At 40.0% G+C, this 27355-nt stretch overlaps 1 protein-coding gene across 4 annotated transcripts in view; it reads left to right on the top strand.

Annotated features, from left to right (window-relative positions):
- Window positions 1-27355, top strand: part of RASAL2 (RAS protein activator like 2) — a 150050-nt gene that overhangs the window by 67914 nt on the left and 54781 nt on the right. For 2 of the 4 annotated variants that reach the window (XM_076339648.1, XM_076339649.1), the window contains exon 4: window positions 25877-25983. In XM_076339648.1, the coding sequence (XP_076195763.1) occupies window positions 25877-25983 (107 nt within the window). Of the gene's footprint in view, window positions 1-2980; window positions 3040-24764; window positions 25095-25876; window positions 25984-27355 lie in introns of those variants that run through there. The other 2 variants (XM_076339651.1, XM_076339650.1) reach the window with 2 other exon arrangements.

The following is a 27355-nucleotide window of genomic DNA, read 5'->3' on the forward strand; positions in this document are numbered from 1 at the left end:
GAAGATAGACCTTAAGTCAACATCTCGCCTTTAGTTGTAAATGATTTATACTAAAAGAAATGGATTTGCATTTAAAATTTAGATTTTTTTTTTTTTTTAAAAAAGATCCAACTCAGTTATTTTCTTTTTATCTATTCTGTTTTAGTGCTTCTGCTCCGCTAACAGGTTTCTTCAGCAGCCGCCTCCGGAGGCAGAAGCTGTAAACGTGCCTGGTCTGAACAGAAGCAGTAGAGCTGGCCAGGAACTAGTTAATTCATTGCACTGACATTTTTCTTGAGCTACTGGGTGGCAACCTCCTGTTCTTCCAATTCAACAGGCCTTTTTTTATGAGAATTAGAATCTTACATTTGTCAGAAGATTGGTTATTTGAACAAAAGTCACGTGGTGAGGCACAGGTAATACTATCAGGATTTTTTTGATAATCTTTTTTCAGTGTCATAGTCTTTTGGAAACAACTTTTATTCTTAGACTTTGCAAATTGCATTTCAAATTCCTGAAACTGGGTAGACTTCTAGAATACTTCAAAGTACTTGTATGGTTTGCCTCCCCCCCCAGCCCCTGATTTTTTTTTTTTTTTTTTTTTTAATCATCTTCCTAATTCACTGTCTCTTCCTAAGTCTTCGGCAGGTGTATTTGCTTGAGTCGGACAGCTCCTTTAGCATTTCAGAAATCTTATTCTGAGGTCGGTACAGCAAGTTTTAGGGTTGACAAAAGTAGATACCAGGACTGAACCCTTCCAAGTCACTAAAAATGGCTTCTTTGGAAGAAACAGACTGATTATGGCCTTATTTCAGAGCCGGATCTGAAGTTTTAACCCTTCTGTTTGAACCTGATTTAAAAACAGAGGATTCCTAAATGATGTGAAATGAAAAAGCAAAACATGGAAACAAAAACTAGAAATGTAATCAGACAAACTTTTTTTAAAAAAAAAAAGCCAAGATTTACCCATAAAAGCATTAGAACTCTTTGAAGAGACGTACAGACTAACTTTAATGTCCCAGTCCTTACTTTTTCCGTCTTTTCTATCATGCCCTGTGGTATACATGGATCATCTGATGTTGCTCCACCCTCAGGAGAGATGCTTTTCTGTGGTGCTGCAAGTGTAGTTGGTACTGTGCTCTGGAATGAAGCGTTCTATATAATTACCATAGTATTTGGGGTTTTTGTGGAGCAAGGGTGGTGAGAGAGAGGAGATTGCAATTGCTTATAAGCTGTTACTGCTTTTTTGCAGAATCTGGCTCAACTGAGATCATGAGACCGTTTTGCCCTACTGTTTCCGGTAATTAGGCATTTCTAAGCAGCAGGTCAAACAAATTTGTCTTTTAGAGGGACTGTTTATTTTGTTATACCGCTGTTAGTGGCAGGTTTTTTGGGGGGGTGTCTGGTTTTTGTGCTGCTGTTCTGTTCCAGTGCTAATCTTTGTGCAAGATCCCTGGGTGTAGTTTAGTGATTGGCTTTAGAGGGCAAGGGAGCAATTATAATTTTCTATTATTTATTTTGCAGTCAGTATTGTTTAAGCAGGCATTCAACGAGTTTCTTTCCCAAGGGCTAGGCTGTGCTTTTCACGCAGATTTCTCACGTGAGCCTTGGCAGGGGGTAGGGTGACCAAAGCTACTGTTTCTTCCAGGGGAAACACCGAGGGTGTGCGAGGTTGTTGCCCAAGAGAACGCACAGAAGCTCATCTTCAGTAATCCAGCGAGAAAAAAGGAGATGGGTAGCATTAGAGGAAAAAAGGGCTGAATCAGAGAATATTGTGTTGCAAACAAGTGGCAAAATTAGAGTAAAATAGTAAAATTAGAGTAAATTAGTTCAACGCCCCCCCCCCCCCCCCCCCCCGGACTGCAGAAGGTGGGAGAGCTTGCAGCCTCTTAGCTCTTCGTGAGCAATTTTCGCCTGTTTAGCAACAGGCTGAACAACTTTGCATTCCTTTTGTGTGTGTGCTTGTCTGCTCTGGTCCCCGACTGGCAGGTGGGATCTGCTGGGAATCAAACCATCGACTTTTAAACTGATCCAACTTGACACACTATTCTCAGCAGGGGCATTATAATGTATAAGGAACATTATGATGGCAGCAGTAACCAAACTGTGTAGGGTTTTTGCTTCTGTGCCTTAAAGAACAGCTTTTGTCTTTTTATTTTAGAGCAATGCTATACCTGGAAGTTCAGCTCTCAGCACTTCTAAAATAAAAAAGAACAGAGCTCAGGAAATGGCTTTTGGTATCAGACTTCACCATTTCACTTTCAAAGCCATAGATCTTAGATTTAATTTAAAGAAAAGAAAAAAAAAAAGAAAAGGCACTGCAGGGAACAAAGGGGGGGGAAAGTTCATTGTTTGTTTAAGTGACTCTCCAGGGCTTTTTTGGTACTGTGTATTTCCTAAGCTGTAGAAACATTTGAAGTGGAGAAGCGTCTTCAAATAAAGTGCAGTTTTGTCAGACACATTCAGACGTAGTTTCTTGTTCAGCTGACAAAACCATGTTTTCATCTTGACCGGCTTCTTGTAGTCTGTACAGCGTATGCAGTGATATCAGCCTCTTAAGTTTCCCTGTAGCTGATTTTAGACTTGGAGTCAGCTGCTTGAAATCCCTGAATTTTCTCAGTATCAGACGTGGTTTTGCTTAACAGGAGTCTCCTCCTGCCCACACCCCCTTCCACCCCACCCTGAGTGCTTGTGCTGTCTCTCAGCTCCCCCACCCTCCCTTGGGCCAGGAAAAATGAAGTGTCTACCCATCCTGGGTAGATTATGTCGCTGTTTGCAGGGAGGATGGCGTGCATCCCATACGCTGAGAGGGAAGGCAAGCGATCGAAGGGCGGCTATTGTTCAACTCGAGCCAAGGAGCTGAACAGAGCGCCTTGCGCTTGACGGGCTTTGGCTCTGGCTTTTGGGCTTCAGCTCTGGCTTTTCTGCATTCCAAACCGTCTGAGGCAGAGAAAACAGAGCACGGGAGAGAAGTGTGCAGAGGCTCCCCTGACTTTCTGGTTGGCATGGTGGCAGGACCATGGTAGAGGTGTTAGGATTACCACAGAATGCAGTTCACAGGTGAGAGAGATTCCTCCTGACAGTCCATGCAAATAGGGGACTGTATTGCTGCAATATTTCCAGTGGGGCAGGATTGGGTAGGAGGCACATAAGTGTTTTGCTGGAAATTTGAAGTGACTAGACTTAAAGCAACTAGAAACTTTAAGGTGTTTTTTCAATGTTGCATGTATATATCAACTCTTTTCTTCATTATTTCAGTTTTATACACAGGTTTTTAAAGAGGTATTTACATGGATTTAATGTGATGAATGGAACAGTGGATTATTGGTACTTTTCTGCTCACTAGTACAGAAATTACATGTTAGTATTCAAACATCATATAGATGTAAAGAGGAGAAACAAGTTTTTGTAATGGCTTTCAAAGTTAAAAATCTAGTTTATTGCTACTTAAATCATTAGGTTTACTTTTCTGCCTTTCTCTGAAAGCCTTTACTTACCTAACATAAGTCAGTACATTTTTATATGACATTGGATTTCTGGATAAGGCCAGACATCATTCTTCAAGGGCACACTGTGGGAATATTTCTCAGTGTTTACTTGTGGCTGGCATTGCGTGATGTTTTCAGCATATGATATTGCCAACCTTCCTTCCTGTCCTCCAGCAAGCGATGGTAAATCAGAGCAGTTCAGGGAATCCTACAGGTTGCTCATAAAAACAAGAGGATGTGTTTTCTTTTCAGTATAAAGGGCACTGCCTTAGTAATGCTGCTTGCTTTTCTAGCAGCTTTTGTCTTAAAATGTATTGTTAAGTGATAGCAAGCTGGAAAGCATTTAAATTTCATGCCTTTTGATACAGTTAGATATTTTTCAGTAGCTACAAAAGCAATAAATGTTGTCTAAGGAAACTGGGAATGGAAACTCCTGAGTTAAATTTTTTCTACCTTGGAAACAGCCTTTAATAGGTACTGATTATGAAGTCCTTCTTAGTAATTTTCCTCCTCATCTGTAGACCAGGGAGAATACTAATTTGCTGACTTGGAGGGACTGTTTTTGTTAGCCTGAACCAATGAGATTGTTCTGCAGCTGCTTTTGAATTACATGATCAGAAAATGAAAACCTTCTGCCTTAGCTTTTTTTTTTTTTGACAAAAGTGTTTCTTTCAAAAACGAGCAACCTTTTGGCAAACTAATCAGAAAAGCTCAAGGCAACACAATCCTGGTCCCTTCCAAGTTTCATTTAGGTGATTTTGGGGTGGTTACCAGGAGGCACCCTTTAGAATTTCCTGTCTCTTTTGGGGGCTCTTTCATATGATTAACATGTTAATAGGGTAGTGAATTAAAAATACAATACTGGGGAGTTCTAGAAGGCAGACGTGAGCAGCAACTTACATTCCTGCAAATTCTTCATGTTGTGCCTAGCTTTATGTGATACTCTGTGGGTGCTCTCACTCTTTCTCTCTCTAAAATCTGTGGGGAGGGGAAAACGGTGTAATTGTAACGAATACTTGAGGTGACTTCTGTCAGAAAGATCTGTCATGGCTCTTTAAAGCTCATGGGAACAAATCAGCTTCATTTGTATATAAGCAGAAGGAAGGGGCATTCTGGTATACTGAGGCTTGACCTGGTCCTTGCTATTTTCTGGTTTCTGGGAGTAAGTATTGCACCAGCTATGTAATATTGGAAGTCAGAGAATTCTGTGATGCAGCAAAATACAGGGTATGGATGGCATTTGTAAATGGCTCGTTGGCATCAAGAGAAGATTCATTTTCCAGCCTGTAGAGGTACGTCCCTTTTCAAAGCTTTAATTCTCCACAAAGGGAATACTTCCTTTTATCTAGATTTCTTAGCTAATTGGCATCAGGCAGCACAAATGTTTTTTAGGAGAGCTAATAATGGTGGGATTTGAAACTGGGCCAATGGCAGAAGGGAGACCTAATGATCCCCTTCCATTTAATTTTCTACATATATGGGTGATTGCTTCTAGTAAGGGAGAGGGAAATCTGCACGAGAAGTCAGCAAGCAAATGATGCAACTACAGTCAGTGCTTACAGCTTCAACAGTATCATCTCCACATGTTAAATGGTCGACAGACTTCGACTATATATGTTATGGATTTAATGGGAAATGGTGCCAAAATTGTCACGGCAAACAAAACTGCAGAAATTGGGTTGCAGAGTTGTGTAATAACTGGTTATCTGAGCAGGTGGTGGCAGCTACAAATAGCTACGGTGAGTCTGTATAGAGTTTCCGTCCATAGCTGAACAGTGCTGCTCCTTAGTCAGGCAGTGGATCTGCTGTGATGACACACAACACTGTATTTTTCTTCTCTTGCACCTGCAGCATGCTCGGCAGGGTCTTTAGGAGGGCAGTGTTGTGACGTGGATGCCTGCCAGAGAAATGAAACAGCTCCGCTGATGCATTTGCTTAGAGTCAGCCTCTGGGCAACCTTCAAAAGTGGCGCCAACCACAAGCATTTAAAAATGCAAGTCTGGCTTAGAAAAGAGGAGATTGAAAATTTTTTTTTTTTTTTTAACATTCATTTTCTTCCTTGTTTGATCCTTTTTGGAGCAGGCTTCAGTCAGATTTTCAAGCTCAGTCACACTCAAACTGTGAAGGCTAGGTCCTTTTTCTAGAATAGAGGCTGTAATTGTCTCCACATTTGGTTGATTCCAGGAGTAATGGCTACAGGAAAAATGCCAAATGTGCAAAATACAGCATAACTCTAATGCCAGCTTTCACAGCATTCATGCCCTTAAAGTCCTGTCCTGGTATGTCCTAAGGTCACTCTAAAATGTCAGCTGTATTCTTCAGGGGAACTCCCGCCAGAGTGTCCAAGAAGAATCTTTAAGATAGTGTCAGTCAGAAATTAAGCCCATGTCCACAAGATGGAGGACTTGGTATGTCCTTGTAAAAATTCCCTAAACTATACAGTCTCTTACCTTTCTGTGTTTCCTTGCTACATCAGTAAATTTGGTCCCTAATTTGGAAACAGATTAAAAAAACCCCTCCATGTACTGCCTTTCTTGTACTGATCTCTAGTGTTTGGAAAGGCCTTGGGCTTTGGCAGTTGCCTTATTTTGATGCTTACATAGAGATTAACATAGTATTCCTATAAACACAGGTGGAACTGAGTAGTAAGAGGGAGGGAGACCACATGATTCATAGGCAGGGGTAGGAAATCATATTGCTGGTCATAACCGCTCATTCTCCAGAATGCTCCTGCTTTTCTGCTGCATACCTGGTAAGTGCAAGCTGCATGTTTTCAGGCTACTAGACACTAACAGTTTTTTGTTGGTGGTTTTCTGTCTTGTTATCTGGTATTAGAGGTGCAGGTTACTGTGAATTAGTCTTTTTTGTGTGTGTGTGTGTGTGTGTGTCTGTGCTAATCCAGGAGAGTTCAACTCCCACCTGATGATGTCGGCAAAGCTGCGGTTTCATGACATATAAAGGGAGCAAGCAGGGACCTCAGGGTGGAGTAAAGCTCCCTATTGGCAGAGCACCCTCAACCCTGCTCTGCAAGAATCGCTGGTATTTAGTTTGTGCTGAAAACAAGCAAGTTGAACTCGTTGTGGGAGTGCTACATAAAGCTGTTACCTTGTACTAAACCTTGTAGGAAGAGGGTAAATAGGTTGATGGGATGGTGTGGCAATTCCTATGTGATCTGACCAGAAGCTTAAGAAATCGTATGGTCAGTGGGATATCATATATTGATCATGTTGAATCGCTTCCCAAAATACTTTGAAGCCATCTGTGTGGGTCTTAATCATTCTGACGGCACCAGAATGTTGCAGACTGAATGGTAAGATGTTTAGTTCTCTCTCTTCTGAAACTGTTTTTCTCAAGATTGTAGTTCTCTATTATCTATGTGATCATGTCTAGTCATAGAAGGCAAAAAAAAAACCCCACCAAAACCAATCACCACCCAAACCCCAACCCTCACTAAGTTGTTCTTTCATTTTTTTGCTTGTTAGAGGTGTCATCCAAATAACTTAGTCTAAATAAGAAAAATCATTCCTGACTGTTCCCCTGCTCCGGTTGAGAGTATAAGCCCAAGGAAAAACAGTAGGTCAGAAAGTAATAGTGGAGACCAACATGAATGATGGCAGTATTCCAACAAAACTGCCATAATCAATTATTTTCACTTGCATTTTTTCCTGAATTTGGGCAAAACTCAGCACTTGTGAAGGCATGAGTTTTGCAAACTATGTGGCCTGCAGGGTGAGCAAGAAAAATGTTTTTCCTTTTTCATGCCTGACTGCAGCATTCATGGGGAAGTGCTTTGCTGTCCCAGTAACAACTTGGAGGTCAGCTTAGTGCAGGTTGTCCTTTCCCCAGAAACCCGCCTGCTTGTTTTCTCTTTCTGACAATTCGTAGCACATCAGCGTCTTGAAGTGCAAAGGATCGAGCAGTTGAGTCCTCGAGGATAGTAATAACCTGTCAGATTGCCAACTCGTTGTACTGTACCTGTCCCTATCAGGAAGAATTATTTAAAAGATAGTTTTTCCATGGTGTTCCAATATAATTTCTGATAAATCCATCCTATGTTAAGTGCTTCTCCTTGTCTGTCGTTCTAATAAAGCTCCTCTATAATGATTTAGAACAGATAAAATCTGAAGGGCCTTTAAGATCGTCTGTAAAATAGCAGTCAGTGGTGCGGTACCTGAACTGCTTAAGCAAGACTTGTGCCTTTAGAGACAGGGCAGGGAGGAGTGGGTGCTTAGCTTACTGCAGCCTGCCTGCAGTGTGGTTTCAGTTACTTTTTTTCTTCTTAATACCTTGGAGACTTGGAAGTACAGCCAGCAAAGCTTCCTTGCTTGGCAAGGTTGACTTTTCTAGGACTACTACTAGGTGATGCAGGTCTGGGGAACAGAAGGAAGAAAGCTGTGCTTTTTTTTATTTATTTTTTTCGTCAGCAAAAAAAGTAGCTCTACACTATTTTCCTTCCAGTAGCTCAACAAAAACAGGGTTCGTTCTTGTTAACTTTTGTCTTGGTCATGTTTAAGCTGTACTTATATTTGAAGTTTGCATTTCTTAGAAATTCTTGTTCAGAAAAACGGTGTGATGCTGTTATCACTTGAGACTGGTGATTTCAGTCCTCACAGTATCAAAGTTCAAAAAATCACTCCCCATTCCTCTTTCATACTATAAAAGATGGAGGAGCTGTTGGATTTCTGGGCTGGATCTTCAGATATGTGAAGCAGGTGATATAACTGGGCTCAGTGGGTGAGGGATCAGACCCTGAATGTTGATCTTTTTCATGTTCTTGATGCATTCTTGAAGGTTTGGCACCTCTCAAGGCTTCTTAATTTTTCTTTCAGTCTTAGCACTGAAGTAACATTTCTAATGCTAAATAACTTTAGAACTAACATAACATTTCTAGGAAAGATGCTAGCTCAGAAATCCTTTTTTGAGTTGAAGTGCTTGAGACTCGATTCATTTCAAGCTGTCACTTTTACAGTGTTACTGAGCAAGGGCTTCCATACCAATCTTTGTGCTTGGCAAATCTGGGAAAGTGTGGGCTTTTTGTTTTTACAGCTCCATGTTTTCAGGACATTTTCGGTCTGCTCTTTGTTTCGAACACCCAATGTTCTTGGTCGGAGGGAAAGAATATAGAAGGTATTCTTCATGAACACATTCTTGGGGAAAAAAGTCATTGCGTGAATACCAGCATCAGAAATTAAGTAGTCTTTACATACTGCTCGTTAAATATATAGCTGGATGTATTCATATTTTAATACAAGATGTCTGTTTACATGAGGCATATGGCTCACAGTTTGGAAAGCACTCCAGAGTGGATGACTCTGTAAATAATGTCCTGGCCCTAATTTGGAATTAAATTAGCTTAATGTTTTTAGAGTAGTCATTAATAGATACTTACAAACTACCATACTGCTAGCAGCATAACTTAGCCGAATCCCTTGGCTATGCTGAGGATACCTGAAGTTGGATTGAGTACAAAAACGTAATTAAGTTGGTGTGGAAATGGGGGGGGAGGGGGGGGGAAATGGTTGCTTCATCAGTGAAGTCCTGAAAATCCAGCAGTTCTCCCCAGCAGAAATACTTGTGTCAGAGCTCTTAGTGCTTCTGGGTTAGGTCACTGTTTTGTAACATTGGCGAAGTGTTTTTCCATGAGAGAGTGGACAACAATAACAGGATGGTTTGACGTACAAGTAGTAAAACTTTCTTATTGCTATTTCTTCTGATTTTTGGAACTGGCTTACTTAAGGTTAACATGCCCAAGAACCAAAATCACAGTAATTTGACTATTCTTCAATTACAGTAATTTTTTAAAGATCATTTAAGACTGAGTCTTTCTTGCTGTACATGAGCAGCATGATGGTTCCTTCTGTGCTTACCTCTTCGGCCTCTAGATAGAGCCAAGTTTCTTTCCTTATACAACGCTGGACATTCTCTGTGGTGTGGGTGCAGGTACATGTCTCACTCTGTTGATCTTCAACAGATGGTTTGACTCCCAGTCTTCCTGCTCTCCTCAAGCATCTCTTTATTGCATCCTGGAGGAAAAAAGTATAGGGGTGTATAGTCTTAGACTCAGCAACACAATTTTTATGGGCAGGTACAGTCAGCAGCATGAAGGATTCATCTCCAGCCCCTACAGCATTACAGTCTTGCATGAGTTTTTGCCAGGAAAACACAATACTGGGACTGGGATCTAGAGAGGGAACTGGAGCAGACATCCTTCTAAAAAAAGCCACCTTGCTTATGTTGTGTTAGAATGTTCAGGAGGAAAATATTATGGAAAAATTGAAGATGTTTTAAAAGTAGTTTAAAATTCAGCTCCTTAGCAAGTGGCTTCATAGGCTTCTGACAGCTTTTTTTCTTTAACCTGAAAAGCATGTCTATAATTCTAAGATATTGTGTATACTCAAAATAGTTCATATGCACCAAGGAAACACAATGTAATGGGAGGTCTCTTAAGACATAGCTTGCTATTATGGAAAAGATTTTGAAGCATTGATTAGATTCATATAGGCAGTTAGATGTATCTTTATATTGCAAGGGAAGTATAAGCCAACTTCTGTGCTGGTTAAGTGTCGTTCTTTGTGTCCAAGTAAGCTGTCGTAAGTGATTTTTGTCTGAGAGGCCCCTGACTAGACTTACGTATTTAGCTGGTTTTGAAGTGTTTGTGCTAGGGTCTTGCTGCTCGGTTTCCATAAAGGTGAAGTATGAATAGCCAACCAAGAGGCCAGATGATTTTGCTAGGGAGGCTCAGTAGGCATGGAAGAGCTTTATAAAGGCTAGCCCCTTCAGGTTTAGTTTAAGTTTTCATTTCAGTTGCTGACCTGTTTGTCTCCAATGCCCTGTCAAAACTAAGTGTGAAAATAGCTTCCTGACATTATTTAAAATGTCACTTGTACAAGGGAGCTCTTGCCTGTATTATTATATACTAGAGAACTTCAAGGTTTGTTGTTTTTCTCACCTTCATTTTGAGCCTTTCTGTCCCTATTTATCTTTACGGGCTGTCAGCAGGCACAGCTTTCGCTGCCTCTGGATTCCTCACTGCTCTAGCAATTGTTATTTAGAAAATTCTGTGCTCTGCCTCCCTCCTGAGTAACCACTAGGTCAACGTCTCTGATCTCAGCTGGGTTTGGAAGGATATTGGTGTTCACTCTGGAAAGTAAGGGGAACTATTACCCTGGTAAAAGATAATATTGCATCAGTGCTGTGGCACATAGAGGTTGTCATCTTCAGCTGGATGAGAGCTGTTGAGAGTGAGTGCTAAAGATCACTGACTGTGCTAAAATGACTTCATTAAGCAGTCTGAAAGGATAAAATACTAGACGATAATGTGTATGTGTCGGCTGCTACTTCATCAGTGCGGTTTCACTTTCCACAACAGAATGGACTGGCTTAAAGAGAGACTTGAGTGTCCATCAATTTTTTTTTTCTGATAAAAAGGCCTTTCTGTGTACTTTTCCATGCTCCAACAGGGCTATCTGCATCTTCTCATGTCTGACATAAATCTGCTATTGATTTATATTGCAATGGAATTATTTTGTTCAGCTGCTCATAGCTTGTTCATAGGGTTGCATCACGGTATTACATACTGGTTTTGCTTATGTAGCTTAAGCCAAAAAGTTATCCATGTCACAAAATAATTGTGAACCCTTCAACCATGATTCCATAATACACAATGAGTTACTTGGCCTTGTCCATCCGGATGCTCTTGAACTAGATTACAGCGTGGTTAGAAGACTGTTATATTGTAATACCACTTCTCCAAGTAAAATTACTTTCGTTATAGATAGACATTTAAAATTATTTAATGCAGGAAACAGAGCCTTTTGCATATAGAATTGACATTTTTAGATGTCTGGAAAACTTATTTTCAAGCTAGATTGCTTGTTCTGTGCTGTGGCATTGAAAGGGATTGGAAAGTTTTTACTGCTTGACATTTTTCTGGGGCAAAATGACTCAAATAACTTTTCCCATTTCCTAATGGACAAGTGTAGAGGTGAGTAGTGTTGTCTGGTACATGACACTGATTCAGGAGTTGGAGAAGCGGATGTTTATTGTTTCTTGTGGATTAATTAGTGCTGCAACCTCAGCAAGCTATTTTATATGTCTCTGCCTGCCTGCTTTTTGTGAAAAAATTTGCCCTCTCCCTACCCACTGTGCCCCTGTTCTGAAGGAAGCATTTCATTTTTCAAGTGTGTAAATATCCTGTCTTTATTCGCTCCTAAATTAACTGTAAAACATTTTAATAAGAATGACTTGGGTGTACAATGTCTGATGTATATTGCTGGGAAGATATCATCTACTGACTATAGCGATATCCATCAATCAGTCCGTCAGAGTCTGTCCCTAGTGCAAGTAAGATCCATTTTTCCTCTTCTTGTAAGTGCCTCACGCAGAGAACATTAATACGTTATGATTTATAATACTACCGTAACTTTGTGCTTACAAAGCATCTGCATCAGAAGACATCTGTGCTCTATTATCTGCATATATTATGAATTATCATTTACTAAAATTCCTGTAGAAAAATCAGAGCACTCATGCTTCTGTGTAGTTTCGCTTACCAAGAATGCTGATTTTTAAATCCACGGGATGGCAAAGCTGCTTAGCTTCATAGGTTTCAAAATCGTAACTGTAGGAGGGTGACATTTCTGACAACTGCAGAAAGAAGCAGAAGCCATTTGCTGATGGTAATGCAAAGGATTACCAGTTGGGGATGTATACAAGTTTAAAATTACTCGTTTATATAAGAGGTTCCAAAACATAAGGGCTTGGTTTAATTTTCAGCCTTGTGGACTCGTCTGCTTTTGGAACTCAGGAGTGAGAGAGATGAACCCAAACACTTTGAAGGAGTTTTCTCATGTTTTCACCTGCTATTCTGTATGGCTACTGGTGCTAATTTTGGGAAAGGGCAGTCTCTCAAGGAAGAGATTAGCTGCCTCTTACGGCTCGTGTTTGGGGTTTTTTATTACTACTTTGCTGCTCTCTCCCACCCTTCTGTATTTTCACATTTTGCATACTTCCACTCTGGTTGATAGAGCAATTTGTATCTGTATTTGCATGGGTTCAACAAACTTTTTGCCAATGTAGGTAGGTCTCACAGCATGAAAATAAGTTAGTCATGTTTTGAATATTCCTCTTATGCTTATTTGCAGCTTATCTCAAAAACTGGCTGTCCTGGAAAATTTGGACAAGACTTTTTGAAAGCTTTTGGTAAGCTCTAGAGCACAAGACCTGCATTAAGATGGAGAAAGACATTTAAGAAGCTATTGACAGCGTTTCTTCTGCCTGTGGCAAGCTTTAGTGGGAGACCAGCACTACATCCCTCCTGCAGTTGTGGAGCAAGTTTAGTCTCTGGTTTTCCTGCACAGCAAAAGTTTAAAAATTAAAATCAGTGCTACAGAGGAGTTTCAAGATATTTTTCAAGTGATTGTTTGGAACTAGGTATTTAAAGGGTGTAAACAGGGAGGACATTTCTGATACCAGAGTTTGGTAATGGAGAGTATCAAAGCATACAAATGTCAACCAGTGTCCAGTGGTTGGGAGATGAGGCTCAGTAAATTCATTCTCGGAACCAAGGAGCAAATTGCTAAGCACGAGTGGAGTTAACCCTTGGAACAGCTTACCAAGGCAACAACAAACTGGCTCTTTATGTCTTTGCAGTGTCTGTTTACAATCGGATGTCCTTTTATCTGGAAGATGTGTCTTTGTTCAATAGAGATAACTCAAATGAATGGATGAGAGTCACTGGGTGATGTTCTAAAGGTGTTTCAAGTCAGGTCAGATGATTGTAATCATTATTTCTACTTTCAAATTTGATGGATTTGGTCTTTCTAAATGTCAGTGGTTCTTCTACATCTATCTATAGCTTTAAATTTCCTGGATTTGTAATGGGGGTATGTTTGTGACTTACTTTCTTACAAGGACTTGATGTGTATCTCTACCTTTTGACAGTCCATTGCAGATGGGATTCCTGCATGATATTGTGTCCTGTTAAACCACACAAAAAGGACATAAATAGTAGGGAAGTATTTATGCAGGTTTTTTTCCCCCCCCCTCTGTGTGTTGCCCCAGGAATGTTAATGCACAGGAGAGGTCTGCATATGAAAAACTTTAATGCCATTTCAGTTCCTAGTTACATCTTCCTGCCTGAAGTCTTTGCCAATTCTGCCTTCATTTTTTACAAAGTTTTTAATGTTCCCATTTTTTAAAATACTTTAATAAGTATTTGTATTTGATATTTAATATACTTCCCTTGTTTTCATGAACATTACAGTACATTGAAAGGGATGAATAAAGCTAAATTATGATACAGGATGAGGCAGCTAGGGAGGAAAACAGGATCTGTACACAATCTGTACTCGTAGAAAGGATGCAAAATTGGTAAGCATTCATGGGAAATCAATTCTCTTAACTTGTTTTCTCTAGAACCTATTATTTATGGAGTTGATAGTTAATATTGCAAATTAAATGAATTTTTAATGGAAGGAAAATCAGGTGATTTGGGGCACCATATTTGTTTCACAGAAAACTAAAAGGCAGGAGATGAAATTCTTATTTCATATTGACTAACCAGATAGAAGAAAATAGCTATCTAATCCTTTCTCTAAAAGTTCTGTAATTCCATTCTTACTGCAAGTAGAATTACATCATCAGTTTGCACAGTCTTAACTCAAAGAAGATTCTGCTTGTAGAAGTTGGACAAAATGTGATCTTCCCCCACACAGAGTAAAGTTTGTTGGAAGAGCTTGTTTTGTCAAAAAAAAAAAAATCAGCTATTTTTTGCATAAATGGGAAATGTATCTGATGTCTTTCTATGGTTGGATTTTATATTATGTAGGAAATGTTTCTGGTTTTTTATCCCTCTGTTAATATTGGGGGTGGAGGCATGAGCTTTTTCAGTGTGAACAGGAGGACTGCTCAGCGAAGTCTTCCATGCTGCTGTGGTATCTCACTCCTGAACTGTCTGTCCCGTGTTCCCTCATTAATTGTGAATTCTGTAGAGCATCTGCCCTGCTTGGCAGGTGTTTTATGAAAATATCTGTCCTGCACAAACAATACTTGCTACAGTTTGTCTTAGTAATTGGAATTTTCTTCCCTGCTGGGACTTGATAGCTCTGGTTTTTCTTCATTTGTTGGTTGGTATCTAATTCTTCACTTTGCTGATCTAATGGCTTTTTGTTGTTGCTGTTTTGGCTTGGGCTTTAGTCAGTGGTCAGCAAGTGTCCTAGTTTGTAACAGGGATTGGCAACTGTATAAATTATTTAAAATAAAGACAGGTTCATAAAACGGTGAACAAAAGGCAGCTGTCTCTTTAAAGAGTGCAGTTTGATCAGAGCATCAGCTCCATCCCCTGAGGACAAAGGCAATTTTGATTTGTGGGGCCCAGGAGTCCCTCACTTACCGGGATTCGTCTCTGCTCGTGCATGTGTAAACCTGTAAAATGCTCTTTTGTGTAGAATAAATCCTATGCTATAAATCCTGTACAATTAAATGTGACCCTTCATAAAGTCACAGTGACAAGTCTTCATTGCAAAGCTGTGCAGAGCAAGCTCACTGTCTAGACAGAGCAGAATTATTTCCCTTTTTTTTTTTTTTTTAAAAATAAATAACCGACCTTTAGCGTTGATGATGACTTTGAACCCCCAGTAACGCTGCTCTCTCCTTACCTCTTTCTCATTTGCCCTGTTGCAGTCAAGGCTGAAGCCCAGCGGGGCTGTGACTGCTGCTTCAAGCTGATGAAGAGGAGCAGTTCCCCTTTCTCTAATGCTGCTGTTAGCAGTCAGAAGCAGATTCCATTATTGCGGATCAATGCCGCCGCCATACAGGAGGAGGGGAGAGGGAGGGGTGGGAGCTTCCTATTCACAGATTGATCAACCTGCCATTGCATGAACAAATTCATTGTAAGAAAAGCTGGCATGCTGTTATAATAGCTGGAGCAGGAAGGGGCTTGTAAACAGGGGAATGCAGGCTCTACAGTAATGGGGAGGGTATTTAAATTGCCTCTAAGCTTGCTGTTTTTTCTTTTAGCATAAAGCATAATACCTGAGCCTACAAACAAAGCCAACACTATAAGGAATGATAGGGATATATTACACTTAGCTGATGAGCTATTGTGCTGACTTATTTGAGCTTCTTCAGCACTGAGACCTTTCTTCTTTTTACTTAAACTGATTCTATCATAGCCTGCTACCTCTTCTGGATTTTAAAACCTCGGTTTCCCCTGCTCCCCTTTTTTGCCTTCTTTCTGTTCCTGCTTGGACTGAAACCTGACACAAAGGGACAACAAGTACAGATCCCACTTACTGCTCCCACCCATGCCTGCTTTGTCAGTACGGGCTGTCAGATGTAGTGTTGAGAGAACAGGGCAGGATCATGCTCTCATGTTGTCAGTGTAGACAATAACTGGAGTACTGGAATCCCAAGACCATCAGCTCCTCCCCACCCTTCCTACCCTGCTTCGTTCACTTACTGTTTTCTGTATGGAAAAGTTTTCTGGCTGGAGAATGAGCCTTCTTTCTCCTGGTGATGTGGCCGAATGGCTGGATAGCAGCACAGAAGATGAGAAAAGCCTTCTCTCGTTTCTTGGTACGGTAGGGTACTAACTGTATTTTTTTTTTTTTTTTAAACACTTTACTGAGAAGCCTTTACTACTTTTACTGGCGCTTAATTTCTTCAGTCGTTCAGTTACCTGACGTTATTTCTTTTTAAAAGCTTTTAAGTGGTATGTAATTGTTAATTAAACTTGGTTACAATCTGTTTGAAATAGTTGCAAACACATTGGGCAAAGGTCAAGTTATAAATGGGCATGTGCCATGCAGAAAATGGTTTCTGGACTAAACAATGTTACTTACTGGTCTGTTTTTCTTCTCTGTGCCATTTGACCAGCTGATCCCTGTATTCAGTCTACTTCCACTCATTTCTGTCAGCTTGCCTACAACTTAACTTCTGAACTGTGTGATGGTAGTAAGATAAATCAGAGGAGACTGCTGAAAGTTTTTCTTCTTAAGAGAAATGTTTCGATGCATTTAGAATAAAAACTTCAGCCACGGGATCAGATAATTCTCTAGCCTAGAAATTAAATCTAAGAAGCACAATCAAACAATCCTGTGCTCTGTTTCTGGATACTTACATGTTAGTTTAACTGCATTCAGGTAGAAAATTGAAACTATTCTTTTATTTATAGTCCAGTGTAAATACCAGTAAGATGTTGAAAATATTTTAAACAGAATTCACTCATAGAAGCTGATTATTGTTTTGTCTTTCCCTTCGAGCTGTTGCTATGTCAAACTGTTATTTGTTTTTTTCTTTTAATTCCATCTCCACAAATCATTCCATCTCTTTCCTTAATGGTTTCTGTTGTTCTCAGGATGCAGTCTGTTTCCTTTCTCTTCTGATAATTTCCAGGTAGTGAGTTGCTCAGACGGGCTGCTTGATATGTGTGCCCCTTTTCCTTTCCAGGGACTATTTAAAATAATGTTTGTTATAATACTTGCTATAATATTCCCCCCCCCCCCCCCCCCCCAATACAGTAGTCACCATTACGGATCTTTGTCAGTCAAGTAGGCGACAGCCAATCCAGATGCTATTTTTTCCCCAGTTTTGTTGTCCTCCATCCAGACCACAGGCAGGTACCTAGTGTGGCTGTGCTCTTTTCAGTAGATACAGTTCACGCTAGTCTCTCTATGGTAAGCAGTTCTCGTAGCAGGTCCAGAACAGTACAGAATGTGGGAGGAAAGTAAGGGACTCCCACAGAGTCTATTTTGATTTGCTAACACTTCATCGCTATGTGCCTTCTTTGGGAATATCACACCAGATGTGAACAGGGACAAGAGTATGCATGGGCTGGGCAGCAGTGCTGCTCTTCAAGTGACTACCATTTTTTTCCCCACTTACATATATGCCTGCGTTCACATTTTGTTCCAAACCAAGGTATCCTCAAGATGTCTCCTAAATCTCACCCCAGAAACACCAAGAAGTATTTATTCAGACTGGAGGGTGGACAGGACAGGACAGGACAGGACACCCTCTGAAGGGTGTCGCAAAGCTGAGCTATTTAAGGTAGCATTTTTTGCCTCCAAGTACTTAAATGATCTTTTTTTCTTTTATCTTAAAAGAGATACCAGTTCCCAAATGGTGCCTTAACTCTGAGGCCATATTTAAGGTTCAGTGACATCCCTCGGATGCCTACAGTACATTGGGACTTTTTCTTTTTGTGTGTCCATAACAATAATTCTTATTGCTCAGGGGCAAAATCTTGCCATAATGAGCAAGAGGTGCTGAAGCTTAGAGCAGCCTTCTGGCCCATTGAGAGGAACAGGGAAGAGCTGTCGAGCTTTGATGTGTCCAAGAGCCAGTCACTTGTGAGAATATCCCAATAACCAGATCAAAGGATCGCTTTTTAGAGAATGCCTTGATTCACAGCCCTTTCGCAGAGAGTAAAAAGATTGGTTTTTGAAAGCCGTGGCTCAAGGCTGTTGTTTAATAATGAGTATAATGAATATTGATATCATACTAATGTGTGTCTAAGTCATAAGCCTCTAAACAAATTACATTGCAGGAACAAGTTACCATGCATCAGCTGATCTGTGTTAATTGTCTGTGTGCAATCTCTCTGCAGCAAACACAAGGTAATTTGAATTAGCAGGGGCAGTCCAAGATCATTAGGAACTAACGAGGACATCAGCATCTCCAGGTCATGTGCAGTAGCTCCTTGTGTCTGCTCTTGTGTTGGCACAGTTGTCCAGGCAATTTGTATTGCTGTGCGTAGAGTTAACCATTAAGGGAGGCTTTAGAGGCTGATTCATTAGGAGGTTAAAAAGGGGCAACTATTCCAAATTTTGTATGGCCATGCACATCATGCAGAGGATATGTTGAACAGTTTAGGGACGTACATCTGTTTCATTTCTGACTCACGTTTGCAGAGCTGGAGGATTCGTTCCTCCACCTTAAAGTGAATGCATCAGTCTAATAACAGCTGATGTTGTACTCGCTAAATGCCACATACAGTTTCCTCAGAACATTCTGCAAAAAGAAATTGAGAGAGTCAGTGCTTGAAGACAAAAATTATCTCCTATGATATTCTTGCCCTTTCTTCTAGCCTCCTCTGTGTATTCATCTGCTTTGCATGTTGGGTCTTGTCTTTCAGACTGTAAAGTCCTTTAGGAATCAATGATTTAAATGTCTTTTAAGTGACTTAAACTGTCATTTAGGTTGCTTGCTATGCACCTTCTGAACTGGGCACTAATTCAATTACACTTTTTTTATATGCCAGCACAAGGCAAGTGTCTAACACCAACAGAATTACCTGTCTGTAAATTAAAAATCTTTGATATTTACTTGGATCATCTTGCAAGACTTGTCTGATCACCTCAATCCCTAGTAAAGCACAGTATCTTCTTTTAAAATCCCTGCTAATGGACTGAGAGAGTATTTGATCATAATTGGTATCTAGCAGTTGTTTGATGATGGAGTTCTATAGCAAGTGAGCTTTGCAGAGTTTCCTTTGTATTTCACTTTCCAGGCTTCGTAGCTTTTGTGCAATTTAATATACTGTGACTTGGTTGCATTCTCTCTGATGTATCTTCTCTTGGATTTTTTTCCCTCTGTCTAGTTGTCTTGATAAATGTGGAAAACCTATCACTGCAAACTTCAATTTTCTCCTTTAAGTTATACCTTGTAGAATTTGCATAATGTATTTTAGTCAGAACACGAACTTGGACTTCGGGACTTAAAACAGATTGGGATTTTTGAGTTTGCTTTTACCCTAAGCTTCTTACATAGGCATTTAGTTAAATTTTTATGACAGTCTGTGAATTGGGCCCAAGTCTGAATTCTCCCCAAGTGAGCAAAATGAGAGAGAATGCTTACTCCAAGATAAAACATTAACATTTTTATTTCTTTTTATATGAGGCTTCCTATTTCATTAGGTAATACTCATCTGAAAGATGCTGTTCAGACATTTCTTCTTCTTGTTGTTCCTTCTTATATATATCCTAATGCTTTATATCTTTCTGCTTTTTATTACTGTCTCTAATTTTGTCAGCTGGTATGTATTTTCAGCAGGGTAGAAGAAACCATAAGTAAATACTGACTGCACCCAACAAGATCTCTCTCGTTAGTGCTGTCACATGAGTGCTCTGAAACAACCCTAAAGAGATGATGAGACCAAAATAGTCTCTTCTGTCTTAATGAAGTTGTGAATGCCATAGTGTTACTGAATGTATATGCTGTACTGATATATCATAAACTGCCTTGGAGCATGTTGAATTTTTGTACTTGTTGAAATGCTTATTTATTTTTAAAAGGCTCTAAAAGTGAATTAGATAATCCCTTTTTAATAGGCTCAACACAGCAGTTTATTTGGAATGAAAGTACTTGAATTAGCAGCCCACTTGATAAACATTCATTCATGCATATAAAACATTTTTTTTAATGACATATATAGGTATGTTGGGTTTTAAATTTTTTTTTTTTTTAATATATGCATATAGGAGGAGACCAAACCATCAGGGTCAACCAACCACCTTCATTATTTATGCACTGTGGTAGGTGATCAGTAACTCACAATGAAAATACTTAATAAAAATGTAGCAGAGTAGAAAGGCAGTATCTCTGCTTTGGTTTGTTTTCCTGCCCTACAAGCTAAAAGTTGTAGTGTACTGTCTTTGTAAAGTAAGAAACAAGCTCTGTAGCTCCTGTTGTCTGTGAAACAAATATTGAATCTCTGTTTGTTTGTCTCTGTAGTAAACCACTCAACTGGTGGTTACATCTATGAATAACATCTTCAGAAACTAGCTGCCAACAGCAAACCCATAAGTGCTCCAACTCTTCCAAGCTTAGATTTGAGCCCATTATTTCTTTAAGTGTGTTTGTAAAAGAAATACTAAGTCACAAAAAGTCAAGTGCTGCAGGTTTTTGTTCTGTGTTTCTTTTGTAGTTAATCCGTAAGACTAATTGGCCTTTGACAGAGTAGAAAATAGTGCTGAAGGAGGCCTTGAAATCCTTTAGTCCTTTCTAGTCCATTGCCACATCCCCAGTAGGGTGTCTTCTGTCTGTCCTCTTTGAGAGAAACACTTGTCTATCCCGTTCTTACAAATCTTCAATAACAAAGATTATTTTTTTTCCAAATCCTTCCTCAAGATACTCTCTTACTTTCACCCCCTACGGTTCGGTTATTTATCTGGGGATAATTATTTTATTATAAGTTTATTTTTAAAATGCTGCATCCTGGTAAGAGGCCTCTAGGCATTACCATATTTGAAATGTATAATAACCTGTTCAGGCAGATGAATTTCTAAAATGGCATAGATAAAAGGTAAATATTTAGATTGTTTGTCCACTGTGGTAACTATTGCTGCATGAGTGCTACAACATTTAAAACAACGACAAATTTTGCTTAAAAAAAGGGGTATAGTATGCATAGCTTATTGAGCCTTCCTTCAGAGAAGAGGCTAATGGCGGGATTGTTTGATTGTTCAGCTAATGCTCTGACCAGCAGCAATTACCACTTTCTCATTGTGTAATGTGTGTGTGCCAAGGTAGCTATATAAAGGGGGTGAAACTATTTGGGTGGGGTTTTGTTTTGTTTCAGCTGGGGACATTTTAATACAAGCACACCTGAGAGGCAGTCTTTGGGAACGCTTGGTTCTGGATAGGTAATTGTTCGTATTGAACTAGCTTTGTATTTTTCAAATGCCTGTAATTAAGCTAGGCTTGAGAGGCAGAATGAATTTATTTTTTTAATGAATCGTATTCTCTGTCCCCTCTAGTTGCAGACCAAGGTGCCATCATATCAGGATGTGTGCAGACAAAACAAAAGGAAGTCCCAATCCCTGAAGTCTTATTATATCTTTCTTTTATTTTCCCAACCAGTAGATAATATACACCAGCAGTCTGCTCCCTTCCTAGTAAAGATTTTTTGTTCGGTTTTTTTCTCAACAGAATCTATGTCTTGGGAAAGAAATATTAATTAATTTTTTGTCAGTAGTATGATTTTTTTTTTTTTCAGTGGATGGCAAACGTAGCCTTTCACAAATCCAAATCTTTCTTGCACATCAGAGTGAAGGATGTTGTAGCGGGTAATTGGTCAGCAGTAAGCTGTGTGTTATTATGAACTGCTAAAAGCCACAACTGATAAAATTGTGACTTTGATTATTGATTGTGACTTTTGATTGATTATTATGAACTGCTAAAAGTCACAATTGATAAAAGGCTGGTGTGCAGAACGTGACCAGGCTGAGAATTTTGTTACAGAAATGTAGCACCTGCCAGTCTGGAGTAGATGGTCCAATCTGTTGTTCGCTGTGTCAGAGACCAGTACCAGTCCCTTATGAGTAATGGCAGACGAGTTATGCTTGCCAGCGTGCTTACCCCTTTTTTGCATCTCCAGGTAGGTCTTTGGGACTGCTTTAGAGTCACCTCCTGGACTTCATAAGCAGGAACTCGGACCTGGAGATGTTCTTGCCAGTCCTGGGAGGGCACAAGCCCAGTCTGGAAAGGTGCTGCAGTCTTGACTCAAGTTCCACTGAGACTGTGCAGTAGTTTCATTGCATTGCCCTTTGCAAAATCACAGACACCCCTGTAATCTTTGTTTCTGTGACCTTATTTGCAAGTTCAGTAACTTAATTCTTTTCACTCTAACACCTGAGGATGTTTCTTTGTTCCTGATTGTTTTTCCTGCCCTTCTCCAATCCATTTCTAATTCAGAAAAATGGAGATAGAGTAGCAAGCACTGTCCTGCAAAGCTGGGAGGTTTGTTTCATCTCTACTTCTCCCACCCTGAGAAAAAGCTCTTCACAGTAGAAAACAAATTCCCACAACAGCAAGGTTTTGGATTTCAAGTGGCCAGAGCACCCAGCAGTAGGAAATTCAGATCGAGCCCAAGAGCCACATCCTGACTGGAGGTCATTGAGGCTACGCTGCTGTGGCCAAGACGGTTGCCTTCACAGGAGGTCAGTCATCACCATTGCTCATAGTAGTAAGTGGCACCTGTCTTACACAAACCTGCCTTCTGGCCAACAAAACAAGCTTTGGTGTTGCAGAGGGTGGAGAGTGGCGCAATATGAAGATGTGAAGAGAGACCTACCTTCATTGTATCCTTGGGCAGTTCCCTCTTCAGAGGCATCTGCCATTGCTGAGTAATTGGCTTAGCTAATTTGTAACTATTTCTATGTAGTGTGTAAATATTTATTTGCATAAATACTTGTTTACATAAATATTGCTGCATATCACCAATATATGAGGTGATAAATTAAGTGTGTCCCATGGGGATGTTTACAACTCATTTGTTTGATGGATTACTTTTTAAGGTTGAAAAGGGGAAGATCTGTCTACCTTCCCCCACCTACCTCCCCCCACCCCCCCCCCACCCCCCGAGATTGAGCATGGATGAAAAGGGTTTCAGATTTGTAGCCTTCGTCCCTGAGAGTGAGCAATGCAGAAAGCAGCTGTAATTTAATACTAAGCCGATGAGAGGTGCATTGATTTTTACAGCAGGTGAAGATTATGCAGGAGTAGCCTCTAGCATTACTTGTGGAGCAGGGGAGGGAATTGTCTAAATTTTTGCCTGGTGGTGACAGTATAGTGTGGTTTTGGTTTTGGTTGGGTTTTTTTTAACACAACAGCGAAAATACTGTTTTACAGGCAGGTTGCTTTAGCTTTTGATTTCCAGTTAACAGATCTCAACATTTTTGCTGTATCTAGGTCGTCTTCTTCCTGGGGAATGAGCATGTTGTTTATTTGCTCTTGTTTTTTGGAAGGAGAAGAGAGGGAAAGGTAGTTTTATTTTTAGTTCATTGCGGGCACCTTGTGAATATTTCATATTTGCTTTCCCATTTGGTACACTTCTGTGGTGGTCTGAGAATAGAAGAAACTCATTTTACCAATGGAATCTCAGTGTTTCATTTGCAGAGAACTTGAATTGCTGCTGGGTGGATGTGGGGGGAGAGGGAAGGCAAGGAGACCCAGTTCCTTGTTGTAGCTTTTCAACTCCATTTGGTTTAAACTTAAACTTTTTCCTAAACTGTCCCTCCTGCAGAACCTGTTGTTGAAAATAGTGGGGAATTCAGGCTCCTGTTTTCATTTATGACTCAGCAAAGTTAACAGACTGTGTTAAATTACTGAAGCAGCTTTGATGTGATTTCCTGTGTGTGAGAAGTGGAGAAAGCCAAACCTATTACGTTACGCATTACTATTTGATGTAAAATAAAAGGTGCTCTCTTTAGTCCCCAGTTCCAAGTGAATATATCACTCCCATTTGCTTTCATTACATTTACAGTGAGAACAGCAGAAGCAATCATTTAAATCCTATGTAATACAGCTCTTTTTAGGAGAGCAGTACTTACAGGTGCTGCAGAAAATAAGTGTCCCTTCGTAGAAGGCAGGGGGAGGAGGCTGGCAGTATAAAAGAGCGCATCTTCAGATAAAACTAGCAACCTCTGTAAAGGCTCCTGAGACGATGGGACTGACCGTTATTCAAAAACCTTAGTCTAGCACTGGCCCTGCTCCAAGCGCTTTGTTCTCTAAAGGTGCCCTGACAGGGACTTACCCTCCAGCACTGGAACAGCCGATGCCTCCTTAGCTGTAAGAGAAAGTGCCCGATGCTGCTTATCAGCTGAAGGAGAAATCTCCCCGAAAGTGGTATTGCTCTGTCGCAGTTATTGTGAGCTTTGACAGACCGTGATTTACTTGGTCGGTGCGAGCAGGGCTTGTGCATCATCCTCATGGTCGGCAGTGAGCAGCTGTGCCCTGCCCATTTTCCAGTGGTAGCTACATTGTGTGTTAGATTTTGTTTGCCCAGTTTAGGAGACTGTTCTCCCTCTTAGCAGTTCTTTCCCCATTGATGGTTACAAGCCGATTGAGAGGCTGAATGTTAGCGGTTTGGTTTTTTAAAAGATAAATATCTACAGTGTGAGACACTAATACTGCAGGGTCCAGATTTCTTAGCCTCTCGTTCAGTATGCTCCATTTTGTCATTCTTCAAGCATCCATGGGAGATACGTATTATAACTCTGGTGAAATCAAAATCTGGTATGCAAAGACATCACAAGTAATGTTATCCCTGAAGAAGGCTTTTCTCATTTTTTCTTCGGTTATTTTGAGGAAAACACTGCTCTCGTGGCACCAGCTGGCTGTCTATCTCTGTAAACCTTTTTTGCTGCTGTGAATCAGGAGATACAGTGAAATTTTCTGTAGCGGAGGGAAGCCGGCAGTTGGGCGTCTGTTAATAGCCTGAAAGTAACTAATGAGGATGTGCAGTCGGAGCGATTGATTGAATAGCTGCAGTCCTGTGTGTTTCTCTTTCACTTGCTCGCTCACTTGCTCTCTGCAAGCTGTGGGAAGGGAGGGGGAATGTAGAGACCCAGCTTTCTCTTAAGTGGAAGTAGCACGGATCCCCAGGGCCAGGCGGCCAGAAATGGAAGTTTAAGCTGCATCTGTCTCTTGAAAGGAAAACGGCAGGAGTCAAAATGTCACTGTCTGGAGTCACGGCTTACTCCTTTTCTTTAAGATTTCGAAGATAACAATGGACTTTCTGCTAGGAAGTGATTTTTTCCCTCCCCGTGTTGGGGGATGTTTTGTGAAGCTGGATTCCTTTAAGTCTGGCAATTGAGCTGGAGATGGGCAGCAGTTGTGATAAAGGTATCTGTATGTATATGTATGTGTATCTAGCTATATATAAAAATGCATATATGTACAGTATATGTGTGTTTGTGCAGAGATTTTTAATAGTGTTTATACTTTATTATGCTATTATTCTAGTATTTATACTAGAAAAAGATGTAAGTGCATCTTTTATTAATAATTGTGCTCATCAAGATCAGTCTGCATGGATTTAAGATGCCAAAGTCATATCTTAGTAAGGTCATATTGCCAGAATGAGAAGTTGACCTATTTTTTTTTCTATCTGCAGAGATATATAAGTCATATTACCCGGGTAGTTATGAGTCTTCTGCTGGTTACATGGTTTGAGCAAGTAGTGTGATCATGTAAGACCGAACTTTGACCTTTGTCAAATTGTGTTCAGCTGTGACTAAAATAGAGCTTCCCTGTGTCTTGATTTTAGTTATCTGCTAATTATTGCATTGCTTATGTAAAAAAAGGAAAAAAAAAAAAATTAAAGTTCTCTGAATACTGTCTCACAGACAGTAACAGAATACTAAATATGTTTGGGTATTGATCTTTATCAGCATTTTTTATTTTAATTGCCTATTGCCTACAATCAAGTCGGATTCACAACCTGTCGGTGGAAATGCTATTGTAATTTAGTAAGTAAATAAGTTATAGAAAAATAGGTGAGTGTAACTCAGCAGTTTAGTAATGCACTTGAAACTTTGCTGAGGCGACTGTCCTATAGAGCATAAAACCTGACTTTTCCCCACCCCCCCGGCACCCATTCACTTTCTTTTTCTTCTCTTCCTCAGAGGTCCCAGCAGAGAGATCTCCTCGCAGACGGAGCATCTCCGGGACCAGCACCTCTGAGAAAACCAACTCCATGGATGCTTCAAATACTTCTCCTTTCAAAGTGCCAGTAAGTGTGCCTTTCCTGCAAAGGAGGATTTTTTTTCTCATTGAATAGGAGGAGGAGATCAAAATATCACAGTGTATAACTAAACTCTGGGGGGGGGGAAAGACTAGTTAATATTTCCAGTTGACCAAGCAGTGTTGCTATCAACTGTCATGTATTATCAATGAGATTTCTGGTAGATCAGTAACTTGCTTATTTTCATTGGATTGATCTAAAGTTGCAAATAGTGAAACATCGGTGTTAATGTGGGCAGTGACCTATATAAATACTTTTGAAGTCGCCGCCAGGGATTGCATTACATACTCAATTTTGACTAGGAAAAAAGTTACTTTAGGTTGGTGATAGCATGTTATTTTTCCCTCATGCCAATGAAGTACATAGAAAATTGAAATGGCTTTATAGTTTACTCAGAAGCTGATGAAATTCTGCAGGTGTGTTAATTGCTCTTTAGCTCTTCAGTTTTTGTCATGAGTTTGGTTGACTGTGAGTCTGCATGAGACTTTTTCAGCTAGAGTCTGGATTTTCTTGCTTGTGTCAGTCTTTGGTCAGTGTATCCAAGAGCACAAAGGCCTTTCTATTATTAGACTGAGGGCAAATGCTTCAAGTTAAAACGAGGTGCTCAGTAATTTTTTAACAATATTTGTTTGTGTTTTAAAATATCTAACTTGAATATTGCAAATATTTTCATACCCCTCTTTATTTTTGGCAAGTAATCTGCCTACTTTAAAACCTGAGGAAAAACAGGGGAAGAACTATCTAGTGAACATCTGGGTTGTTTGTATATTCTCTATGGACATAAGTACCATTTCTGTACCTTAGTGTATATGTTCTTGCTTTGCTTTAGATAGCACTCATCCCTTTTAAGCACATTTCCTAGCTCACTTTAGATCCAAATGTGTGTGAAACTCGGTTTTTGATTAAATCCTACATTGTATCATTTTAAAAATTAAATGCTTGGCTGTTTTTTTATTTTATGAGACCTATTTTAAGTTTTAAAAGGATTAAGGTTCGTCAGTGTATAAAATATATGGTGTTTAAAGCAACCTGTAAACTCGTGATTTACTGGAATTGAAAAAGGGACCGAGGAAGCAGTGAATATACTGAGTATCCATACTTGGTCCCTTTTCAGCATCATAGAATAATACAGATTGGAAGGGACCTCCAGAAGTCTCTGATCTATCCCCCTCTTCAAAGCTGGACCAACTTATATCAGGTTGCTCAGGGCGTTCTCCAGGCAGGTGTTGGAAACCTCCAAGGATGCAGGCTGCACAGTCTTGCTGGACAACCTGTTCTGATGTTTGACTATGCTCATTATGAATAATTTTTCTTTTGTAAATGCTTTCTTGTCAGAACAAAACTTGAACTTCTAATGTCT

Source organism: Aptenodytes patagonicus, chromosome 5 (genome assembly GCF_965638725.1).
Source record: "Aptenodytes patagonicus chromosome 5, bAptPat1.pri.cur, whole genome shotgun sequence".
In the NCBI taxonomy this organism is placed as follows: domain Eukaryota; kingdom Metazoa; phylum Chordata; class Aves; order Sphenisciformes; family Spheniscidae; genus Aptenodytes; species Aptenodytes patagonicus.